The sequence below is a fragment of the Galleria mellonella genome, unplaced genomic scaffold (genome assembly GCF_026898425.1).
Source record: "Galleria mellonella isolate WM207_F2 unplaced genomic scaffold, CSIRO_AGI_GalMel_v1 utg159, whole genome shotgun sequence".
NCBI classification, from domain to species: domain Eukaryota; kingdom Metazoa; phylum Arthropoda; class Insecta; order Lepidoptera; family Pyralidae; genus Galleria; species Galleria mellonella.
Window position 1 is genome coordinate 4,195,094 of NW_026442004.1, and position 12,872 is coordinate 4,207,965.

The 12,872-nt window shown below is 30.8% G+C and overlaps 1 protein-coding gene across 1 annotated transcript in view; it reads right to left on the reverse strand.

Moving 5' to 3' along the window:
- Positions 1 to 642: 642 nt before the first annotated feature.
- LOC113509503 (calexcitin-1) overlaps positions 643 to 12,872 on the reverse strand; it is a 58,587-nt gene continuing 46,357 nt past the window's right edge. Inside the window, exons 5-7 of the mRNA XM_052892594.1 lie at positions 10,517 to 10,636; positions 4,691 to 4,903; positions 643 to 2,291 (exon numbers count right to left, since the gene is read on the reverse strand). Of these exons, the coding sequence (XP_052748554.1) occupies positions 2,181 to 2,291; positions 4,691 to 4,903; positions 10,517 to 10,636 (444 nt within the window). The 3' untranslated portion in view covers positions 643 to 2,180. The remainder of the gene's footprint in view (positions 2,292 to 4,690; positions 4,904 to 10,516; positions 10,637 to 12,872) is intronic.

Here is a 12,872-nt window from a genome sequence, read left to right on the forward strand (position 1 = left end):
AGTTCTAAAACCACAACTAACTACCTTACTGCACCGTAACATACCTTTTTAAAACTATTATATTAATAATAGTTAAGAAACTAAGGTTATGTTTTATTATGAATAAATCTCATTTCATTTCATTTAATTACATGATGTAATACAAAATATTTTCTGCTGTTATTGTGCATTAATTTATGTGTATTTATAATAGAGGAATAAATTCTTTGAGTCCTCAGAAATGGCAACGAATTTTAATTCAATTATTTATTGAAATTGTTACATTGTTATGTCCATGGATATGGAAGTAGAAATTCTTGTATATATGCGACAGATGTATTCTTTATATATGTGGGCCGTCAGCTTGTTTAAAAAGTTGTATATTTCTTTTAGCAATATATATATATATATATTACCAAATTATTTCAGTTTAATGTAATAGAATTTTAATTCAATTACTTATTGATTATTATAATTTATGTACATTGAGGTGGATATTATCGTTTGCCTCCTGTGTTATAAAAAAAGAACCAATCGGTCCATGCAGAAATCATCGTGATCGACTTGACCTCATCATCAATTTCTCACCTATTAGATGGGGATCTTTATTTTATCTTATAGAGGGTAGCCATAAAAAAATGGCCATAAATAAAACAACAAACATATATTTACATACATTTAATAGATTTCTATAATGCTATAATCATTTTGATACAGCAACGTAACATGTAAAAATTCTTATATCGACACAAAAACATGAATTATATAATTTTATAAATAACATTTAAAAACGCATGAAATGACTAGAATTTATATAAGTATAACCGCAGTAGAAATGTAACATACAATCGGACTTATTCAGGTTTACGTATATGTATTATTTTATCGCCTCATTCATTAAAAAAAGAAGTCAAATGTCATTTTCTGTTTGAGCTATTGAAATCATTTGACATTTGTATTAAATTCTCAATTTAAAAGTGACATTGTAAAAGGTAAATGGGTTTTAGCACAACATTTAATTTAATGGTATTATTTTTTATGAATAAGACGGTAAATTCATACGTTACAGTCAAATTTCTCAATTGGTCAAATATATTTTTGACTACAATTGACAGGTCAAAAGTGCTTATTTATGATTGTTGTATTTTTTAAAGTGAATTTTGACCGTTTAAGTTTTAATTGTAACATACATAGTGTTATATATGTAACACTATATCCCGTGAATTTATTTCGTAATCCTTATTAAGAACAATGTTAAGAATCATTTATATATTATACAAAACAAAATAACTTTCATACATATTATTATAAATATTTAAATCTTATATAATTCGGGTAACATTTCGGTGAAGTATTATATGAGAAGAATTTATATTAGATATGACTACAAGATATGCTAATAATGATGAAAATAGTGAATAATTCATTCGTTGTCATAAGATTAGATCCTAGTAACTCGAAACACTAATATTCGCTTGAGCTTCAAGATTTAAAAAGAAGTGAGTAAAGTGACCATTAAATTACTGTATCGCTATTCAAGAGAAATGTTTAAGAATTACCACTATTCTGAACACAGACAGACACACAAAGGAATCAGATATTGACATGTTAGCTCTCGTACACTAGTATTGGATGTCGATTCTTAATCGATAGTTCCATTGGTACCGTAGATAATCTAATAATCGTTTATTGAATCGATATAATACGATATAATCGGTTATAATTAGGTAATATACTATCGATTAATGTATTTGTATAGTACTAACGATTATATAGAAATTAATCGATAATCTTGCTTGGACTATAATTAATATTATCAAATAGGCTTATATACGATTATTAGATTACAAACGATTAAAATTCGTACAATTTTAAATCGATACTACTCGTATCGATATGAAAGATATTATTGAAAGGCCAATGGATATTTTGATTTAATTGAATACTGTCGATTAATTTACAATCGATTGTTACAACACCAACGCACACTCCGAGCCGAAGCTTTGTAGAAACTGAATGCGCGATTCCACGGAACTGTGAGTCGGCGGGCGCCCATAGAAGGCCTCATTTGAAGCCAATTTTGCTGATCCATAAATCTAATATTATCAATGGAATGTATTGAGACGGTTCTCCGTTCGATATCCTTTCGGCCGTTTCGATCGGCTCCTGAAAGTTTTGATGTCAACAACATGCCTGTTTGCTTAGAAGCTAGTTCTGCCGAATATGAAATTGCCGGCGGCTGTCGGGTCCTCAGTGGAGAAATACTCCTTCCATAGTTCCTGGAATTCTTCCCAGGAGACGCTGCTTTTGCCCTGGTAGGAGACAAGATATAATTTTTATTGATATTGTTGATATTATTTAAATTAATGTACAAAAATTAATCTCTTATTTGACTAAAAACTGATATTGAATGACTCATGTATTTAACTTTCACTTTCCTACGTCACCGTCCCACTCCTTTTTGAGCGATACTTCTATGCGCTATAGACTTGCATTGACTTCCTAGTAGTACAGTAGAAAAGACCAATATAAAATAATATTGGAGAGCTTGTTTTATTGATTCAAAGCCCAATTTTCCATAGATATGATTTTTAGTAGACTAGCAACCCGCTACTGCTTTGCACTTTCTGATAATGTAGCTTTCTATACGAGAAAGATTTTTTTTAATTGGTACAAACAAAAATTAAACTCTCTCCTCTTTACCTTATATTAGTTTAAATATACAGGGTGAAATTGAAATCATAAGCAGCATTTTGGAGGTTTATAACCTCTAAAATGGTGATCAGTTAAACAGAATTAAATCTTTCTGTAAAAAAATATGTTTCGATAAACGATATTTTGTTTCATTCGTATTAATATAAGAAGGATCAGTGTCAATGAGAGGATCAGAGGTATTAACCGACAATTATGTATGTATGTATATATAATAATAATAAATTTATTTCTTTATACAAAGGTAGTTAGTTACATTATAGGGTTTGGTATCTCCTGTTAAGCAAAGATGGTATATAATACATTATTAACATTGGACACATAAAAAAGGTTTAAATAATAATTTAATATTGTATTGATACAGTTGTTGTTGTTTTGTTTTTTAAACGAATCTGCTTTTTACGAACTGTAGGGCAATAATCACTACTCCTTAGACGTTTTGGCACACAGGATACGATCAATTAAAATCCTATTAATAATACAAATTGCAAAGTTTGTTAAAATGTTTATATATTTAGGTATTTGTTATTCAATTACGCTTAAACTATTATATTTTACCTTAACATATTGAATAAAAGTGTACAAAATACTGATTATTTATTTATTTTATTTATTTATTTACATTTTTTTTTACAACTTAGAATGGCAAACAAGCTGACGGCCCACCTGATGGAAAGTGGTAACCGTCGCCTATAGACATGAGCAGTACCATGGACATAACAGAGTACACTGCTTCGCCCATGTTACATATACACTAAACAAACTTTTCATTTAAATAATATCATTAGTTAAATACAATCGCTCTTTAAGAAAAAAATAATATAAATTATACATATTACATATAACAAAATAAAAACAAAACAATTATATAATAACATTTTACTTTTTTACTTTTAATGTAGAATAAAAAGAAAAACATATAAAAAACAAAATGAATGTAGCAGTGTTTGTGCAAAGGACCTAGCTCAGCATTAAAGTGGGCATTGTCGTGGAATAAAACTAGTATGAAAATAAAATTCAAAAGATAACCATCTTATTATCAAGCAACATTCTTGATATATTTCTTAATGTAATAAAATTAAAATGAACCTCTGTAAGTAAACTCAACGAAGATAATTAAAAGATAAATTTAACATTATTTATTCCTTGAGGAATCTTTAATGGAAGATATAAAAATATATTTGAATTATCTATTATTATGAGATTTAATGATAAAGTTATTTTTTTATTTATAAATCTTGTTAAATGGTGTTGAGTTTGTGGTACTATCACGCTAAAGCACCTATTAGGGTATTTTCAAGGAATAACAAAAAATCTTGCTTATAAAGCAAATTTATTATTATAAATCCAGCAGAGATTAAAGACGCTAAAATTATTCCTATCTAGCAATTTATCATTTTTATTACGACAGCAAACTTCTCTGCGGTTTCTCTTATTCGTTTTAATTAAGCAACAAGTAACAAATGTTTAAGAAAATGTTAAACTGAAAACCGTTATTGTTCAGTTAACAACCACTTGATTTAGTTATATTTCCATTTATATTTTAATAATAAAATATTATAGTTTTAATGTTAATTATAGCCATTATTCTCAAATTAAGAAAGAAATATGGGTTTATAAATAATTATTTTTTATCTCCCATACTAGATTTGACAGTTGGGCTATGGAAAGATCACATTTCTCGACTATGATTTCAGTTTTGCTAGTAGAAAATTTTACTAAAACCAAGACAATTATTATAATTTCACCCTGTATATATATTATATATAACAAATTGTTTATATATTTTCTCAAAAGAAACAAAAATATTAAACAATTTATTACTGATGTTCATATTTATAGGTAAGGGTTAGTATGGGCAATCCATCAGGTGGGCCGTCAGACTGTTTGCCATTCAAATCCGAACATAAAAGACGAACTTGGTGCTCGTAAAATTTATGTAAATGGCATGGTAAATTATTCAGAACAGTATTCAATTAGTGAAATATCACGTACTAACCTTGGCCATTTTGTTGAAAGCCACTTTACACTCCTGCGGGTCGATGCCGTAGGATGAGCAAACGGTGGTGAACTCGTCCGAGTCTATGGACCCGTCTGCACTGGCGTCCTCTAGTTGGAACATGAAGTGGCAGTATTGCTGCTGCCACTGCAGTGCCGCTGATGGGTTGTGTGCGTAGTCGTTCCACATCGATACCCATTCTTCTACTGATACCTGTTAAAAGAAAAATTTATATAAAAAATATGTTTAAACCAAATTATAGAATTCGTCGCGTTAAAGAAAGTAATGTACGATCCGAAAGACTAGAAGTTTTTCTCAAATAGATCTACCGTTAGGTAAAGAGGTTTCTTCGACCCTGAAGACAATGCGCGAGTATACCTCTAGTATTGCAGATATTCATAGACTACGGGTATTATATTATCTGTGACTACGGTAACTGTTTACCATCAGGTGAGCCGTATGCTTATTTGTCACTACAGTAGTATAAAAAAAGATTAATGACGATAAAGTTAAGCTTCCACGCCTATTTAATTTGTTCATCTAAAATTGGAAGCTCTAAGTATTTATTGTATTTTTTGGAACAAATGTTTTTTTGGAAAAACATTCAGTGCCTTTAGCAGAACAGTCTTTTAAAGGAATAGATAATAGATTTATTTATTTATTTACAATAATCATCATCTTCATCATCATTATTTCAGCCGTTAACTGTCCACTAAACACAAGCCTTCCCCATAAGGGGAGTTTTACTAGTAGTTTCGACGCTTGGAAGGCTTTAGAGATGTTTCAAGATGGACGTTACTGCCCATCCCTCTACCATTATGTTCCCTTAGTCGCCTCTTACGACATCCACAGGAAATGAAGGGGTAATCAATTTTATGCCGGGACGACTCGGACTTTATTACAAAACGGGATTAAAAGAATAATAATGATTTTGATTTGATTCTATAATAAAGCTGTATTTAAAAACTAAACCACTTTGTATTACAGTGAATTTGCATTAACGTTTAGTCAGCTATACGAAATATAACGTTTATTTAGTAATTTGTTAGATTGTAACATGTAATGTAAATGAACGTAATGCAAGTCCCGAACGAACAAATACAAACAAAATAAATGGAAACAAGCAAAACACACTGCTTAGCCAAACATTGCGGTCGCTCGGCATAAATGTTGCTCCGTGCTTCAGATGCTCAACCAAAAAAGAAACACTTAAGAAAAAAGAATAAACCCATTTAAATAAGTGACGATGAACGAGCCGAATTTAAGGAATCAGAGATAATAACATTTTCCAAAATACCTTGAATTTTATAATTGGAAATTATTCCCTAAATCTAATTTATCCATCTATTTTGGCAAACAGACTCTCAAATCCAAAAACTTCTGTGACAATTTAAGTTTTCGTTTGACTTTCTAGAGAAGGAAATCACAGTTAATATTAATTATTTAACTTCCAAACTACTCCGCGTGATAATAGTAGGCCTGGCCACTTTGTAAATCTAATATGCTCGGCGATATGTGGGTGTGTTGAGTGTTACCTTTACCACGACAGCAACAGTCGTCTAATTCTATAAACTGCAGATAATACTAGAATAAAATGAAATTAGAAATAGCCCAAGCATTGGGATTTTCAAATCGCGTCTGTAGAATTATTACCTCTCACAATGCTGACGTACGTACTTATTATATTCGTGTATTATATATAATATATATCTATCTATTTATATGTATTTACTTATATATTTTTTTATTTGTTTATTTATACCTATCGGTCTTTTCAATTGTAAAGACATTTTATTTATTTATTTCTAACTATAACATTTAAGTCGATTGGTACACATGTATGACTGTAACTACTAATAAACTGTCAGTTTTTTCATATTTGCTGGTTTGCTGGAAGAAATCTCTTTTGGAGATAAGCTCGTCTTTGTGCACTATTATGTTTATTTTTTCATTTCAATAACCTTTTGTGTACAATAAAGAATAAATAAATAAAAATAGTATTCTAATATGCGGAAGCTGACATTGTAAAAAGTGACGATTTAAAAGTGTTAAATAAACATCTATTTAAAAACGTCTATTTGAATAAAGATGCCTAAAATTTGAAATTATCTGGCGGGTACTTTTGGAGTATTATTATGTTACAAGTGATTTCTAATAAAAGATCATATTCTCTGAAGACTTAAATCATATTTTAATAGTAAACATTACTTGTATTGTGATCTAATATGGCTTTATCTTAAGGTAACGCGACTATTTTCAATTGGTAGTTGGTATGCGCATATAAAGTGAGTCATCTCTACAAAACAGGTACGAAATCCTTGCGTGTGCATAATTTATTTATCAGTACTATACCCTGATCGCAAGAAAGAGCTTTATTCTATTGTTTCAACTTTATTGAATTCTCAAGAATACTTTAAGATGGAGAACATACTCAGAGAATAAAGAGCATAAGACAGTATCTATGATAGAGCTAGAACTACTAAAGACTTTAGATTAAAAATTAATGCATGCAATGAATATTTTATTATTTAATGCATATGTGTCTACCTTTTTATGATGGTACTCGTAATATGTTCAGTGATACGGGTCTTAGCTAAGCATGAGTGACTTTAAATTATATATGAAGAGGATGATAGTGATAATAAAAGGACTTTCATCGTATGGAAGATGACGGCTTTATGGATCAAATCTATTGTATAGGCGATAATTTGTGAGATCTCAAGATGCTTGCGGAAATTTTTGTGTACGATTCCTGTAGATGATAGTAGACAGATAGATAGATAGATAAATAATTTATTTGCATCACTTACAGCACACAAACAGCAAAAGACACAAATGCAATGTGAAAAAAGATAAAAAAAGATACGTGTACAAAAAATATAAAAAAAAAAAAAATCAAAAACAAAATCAGAATGCATAAAATTAGTAACAATTTTTTTTTCTTCATGCGTGTGCTACAGTAACACAAAATAGCCACAACTCAACTTTTTGCTTTGCCCTAAAAAGAGCAAAACACTGATTTTCTGTTATGGCAAAAAGTGAGTCGCGAAATACCACTGAAAAAAAATATATTAAAAAAAAGAAAGAAATATAGGTCAAATACATTGTTTGCGTTCGTTATATTCGCTATATAGAAGAAGGGTAGTCAGAAGTCAATTTCTACTATATTATATTAGTACTATAGGTATTATTTGAATGGTGCGTAATTTCTATTACTAAATATGTAGCTATATTTTTATAGTTTTTAATTACTAATGCTTTGTACATTATGTATATTCTGGATAGCTATGTTAACTATGCACATTGCGTTATTGATTTCTTCATATATAGTTACATCGGGCCTCTTGTAATTAATGGCTTTATCGGTATTGATCGTTATGTCCCAGTATAGTTTGTGTGTGCATTCTCAAATACGTTAGTTGGATTATATTTATTATTATTAAGTAACAACGGTTGAAAATAAAGCAGTTCTATGTACTATAAATATTCTTTATTTTGTGGGATTGCTCTTCTGTTTTTATTCTGCACTCGGCAAAATAATTTGTTTCAACCAAACATTAACAAACAAGTCGCTAAGGTAATGCATAGATAAAGAAGAGCTCTACTACTTTAAGAGGTCTTTGCCTAAGAGCACTATTGCTTTTAGGCGAATACCTTTTTTTAACATTATTTATTATTATATCAGCCGAAAACTGACCATTGTTGAATATAGGCCTTTCCCATAAATGGAGTTTTGCTAGTAGTAGTAGAACTGCGATTGCCAACCTGCATGCGAAGCGTGACAACGCTTCGCATGCAGGTTGGCAATCGCAGTTAGGCTTCGGTGATGTTTTAAAAAGGACGCTATCGCCCATCCCTTGACCATTAATTTCCCTTAATCGCCTCTTACGATATTCACGGATTAAAAAAGGGTGGACCAATCTACGCTGGGACTACACGGAAAGTACGTTGGTTTAGGGAGGAAAGGGATTGTTTCCATTAGAGTTTGACAGCCCCATTGCTAGCAGTATGCCCTATTAGGTCGACCTCCACGTCGTTCCCCCTGGAAACCATCGCAAACAATTCTTGTTGAATTCGTTACGATGGGCTAACTGACCTGCTTCATCCTCACCTATTATCCTTCACTGGTGCCCTGCCAGCGTATCCCAATAGCGCAGGCGGGGTTACCATTCCATTATCACCTATTAAAAAAAATACGTTGGATGGATTGTATTTATTATGTTTAAGGATAACGGTGGAAAGTAACAAGGCAATTCTGCGTACTACAAATATTCTTTAATTTGTGAGATTGTTCTTCTTATTCTTATTCCACATTCGAGGGTATTTACTGCTATTTAGTAATTTAAATTCATTCCTTCGCGAACCAACGCGTTTGAATCCGAATAAAAGCTGTATGTGTATATTCTTATAGCAGCAACCGAGCATTCTACAAAATTGTTCACGAATGTAGACAATATGAAAGAATAGTTTTAGCACATTTGCATTGAATAAAACTCAGACGAGTAAGGAAAGAACATTCCGTTTGAGACAAAATTTATATAATTTCCCTTTGGAGCTTGTACGCAACGGATTTCAACTACAACTTTTTGATAGAAATTTTCAGTTGACGATTTTACTTATTTGTATTTTTAACAGGTTAGACGCCTGACGCGATTTACTCAAAACTGCTAGGAATATGATACCTAATGCACAGGATCGTAAAAAGTATTGCATTTTGCGACAGGCATATGCCCAATAGTAGACTACTATGAGCTAATAATGATGATTATAATTCCTGGGACATTCCTGTATTGCCAGCTATTTTATATCAAGGATAGTAATACAAATTACTTCAGTTGTTTCACTCTATAAAAGTTCTTTAACTTAGACCTTCTGTATAAAATAACTATTTTTCAAAATGCGCACTCCTTTTAAGATTTGTTTACGTCTTCCTTATTCAATATCTTGAGAATAAATTTTGGTGATTTTCCAAATATGTAACATATTAAAATGAAAGAGTTTTTATTTTTTTAAATAATTTTGTTAAAACAGAAGTTATATATTTTTTTTTTACTTACAATTTAGATACAATGATTTTAGAAACGTTACGACTTCATTAATTCCGTTATCTGCAGGGGCGGGGCCCCCTAAAATCCAAGACTGTAATTCCAACCTTCAAGCTTCCAACTGCAATAAACTGAAGTGTGCTATGTTGGCGTCGATAAAACGTACCCAGTCGCGGGGCTGTACGAACAATAACCGAATTAAGACGCAAAAACCTTAATAAAGGCTCACCTTGGCTAATGTATTACAAAAATGGAAATCCCACGCTTAATTAAGCAGACCCGAATGATATGATGTTTGACATTTTCATTGTTTTTACGAATAAATGAATTTGAGGGCAAAAAATTCGAGTAGCCAATATATTTTTATGATTACAGGTGCGGTGATTAAAAAAGACATTTTTATAGTGGCTGGTCAGAATGACCACGTTGCGGTTAGTGATTTTCCGAGTCACTTCTTTTGGCATTCGAGTATTTTGGTACTAAATAAAAGAAAAGAATGAATTCTGACTCGAATTTAATAACTCGAAAAGTACTCGATTATTTGATTGGATATTTGAGTACTTTATAAGGCTTAAGTACTTTTCAATTGATTAAAGCTTACTCTTAATTAATGAAGATATAACTAAGAACACACGATTTGACGATTGATGGAAAGTGGTAACTGTCACCTATAGACATCATGGCTATTACTGAAAACATTATGATGCACATGGCCTTTGTGTGTTGCTATTTCTAAGAACCATAGTGTTATGGTGTCAATGTTAATTGAGAATTACTTTACCTGTCCATCCTTGTTGGAGTCAGCTCTCTTTCGTAGACCATCCCAAATCTTGATCATAATCTCATGTGTTTCGCTATTTTTTGAGTCACCTGGCTTCCATCCGCGGAGACTGCAGATTTTCTAGAAAAAATAATATTATTATTATTATCTATAGTGCGTTTAAATTTATCTTTAGCCTATTTTTTTTTATTATTTTGCTACCATTATGCCTTGGCCTGACACAACTTTAATTATTTCTCACCATTCTAAGGTTGCCTGTAAGAGATCGTTGTTTAGCGATAGGGTCGCCCATTGTTGCAAGATAAAAAATCTTATTTTTATTTAATTAAAGTTTCTAATTAAGTTAATTATTTTTTTATACACATTGTTAATCTATGTAAATTATATCATTTTTTGAAAGACACTATTGGGTTTGCATTTATTCATATTTCATGTAAATTTCAAAACAAAATATAAATATGTATTAAAATTATCCTTTTTTTTTCGATTTGTTCCTTTGAACATGCCACAAATGGAATCCATTCTGTACGATTCCATCAGCCAGTATCATTAATTCATTCTTTCTGCCTGTATTATTCCTTGTCTTTAATCTTTTTTTTTTTTTTCAGTTGATTTAATTTATAGCTGTGTCTATGGACAACGGTTGCTGTTTCCCATCCAGTAGTCTATTAGCCTGCTTTCCATTCGCAATGGCATTAAAAAGTCATTATCCTAGACACTGGCAACTCGAATACGTAATGCTTCCCCGTAATGGATAATATTTCACTTGGTATGAAAACGGGGCCAAAATTTCTTTTAATCAACTGAGGTATTGTGAAATGCGTTTTCTAGTGATTTATTGGATATTTTTGACACTTATGAATACATCTAGTATTATAAGGTCAAGTTATGAACTTGCAATATTTATTGTATAATTTATTTATGTCAACTTTACAATTATAATAACAATACAGAATAATTCATGATTATTATTATTTAACAATGGCAAGGTCTAATTCTGATTTATGTCTATTTTATTGTTTTTTTTTTTAGCTTTACGGCTTTGGATGTTTCGTTTTAGAACATCTTTAATATCTATTAATCTTGTTGCAGTCAATATTCTTCTTGAAAAAAATATATAATTGAATCCATCTTGATGTAATTACAGTATTTAAATAGTGTTGTTCTATATGATAGAATATTTTTTATAATTATTATTCTAAATGAAACACAAAGTAACTGAGGAGCGTCCATATGTAATCTTTTATTTTTAAAATGTGTTGCCATCTACAATTTCAACTTCCAACTAAATATAATAGGGATACCATATATACAACAAGTGTGGAGGATAAATTCGTAGATAATTGGACAAGTATCGGTGTTCTGAACAATAGATGGCAGTAGGCGGGGTATCTCTTTATTTGCATTTTATTTGACATATTGTGTTTTTTGTGACACTTATGGATATGTCTGTTACTAGTCAAGTTATAAACTGTCAAAATCTATTATAATTATTTATGTAGGCTTTACAATTATCATTACAATACAGTACCATTCATGATTATTATACTCAACAATTGCAATATCTAATTCAGAATTATGTCTATTTTATATAGATACTATTTCCCACGTCGTTGTTTACATAAAATAAATCCTGTCTAATTTTGTTCTAATCCAATATTTTGATTTTTTTGTTTAGATTAAAAAAGAAAACCGTTCAGCCATGACACGACAGCGAGGGTTAAAAGTTTCCGAAACAGGCGTACATGTACCAGATGAGTCATAAAAGTGAATGAAGGAAAAGATAGTAAATAAAGATAAAGGGTCTTTAGCACTAAAAAAGGTAAAGTTCGTTCATTTGTAGGCAGTCTCTGGAACAAATCGAATTTCCATTAGATAATTTATGACAATTTCAGATTAATTCATGGTAAGTATATTTTTTATGAAAATTCTTGAAAGAGTAGAAGATAACACAGTGTTTTATTTTCTAGTCGATATATTTTTAATAAAAATTTTGCGAATATAGTTGAATATCACTATATGCTTTGAACGGATTCATTAAAATATATAGGATTTTCAAATTAATTGAATATAAAGGACTAAATTTGAGATACGTAGGATTCTTTTTACTTTATATCATTCTAGTTGCAGCTAATAGTTTTTTTTAATGGATGATAGTGGAATGGTAAGCCCGCCTGCGCTATCGGTATACACCGGCGGGGCACCAGTGAGGGATGATATGAAAAATTAAAGAGCAGGTTAGCTAGTCCATCGTGATAAATACACCTGGAATTCAGCACGATGGTTTCCAGGGAGGACCACGGGGAGGTCGACCTGACGGGGTATGAGTAGGTATAGTTAAAATGATAATCCAACC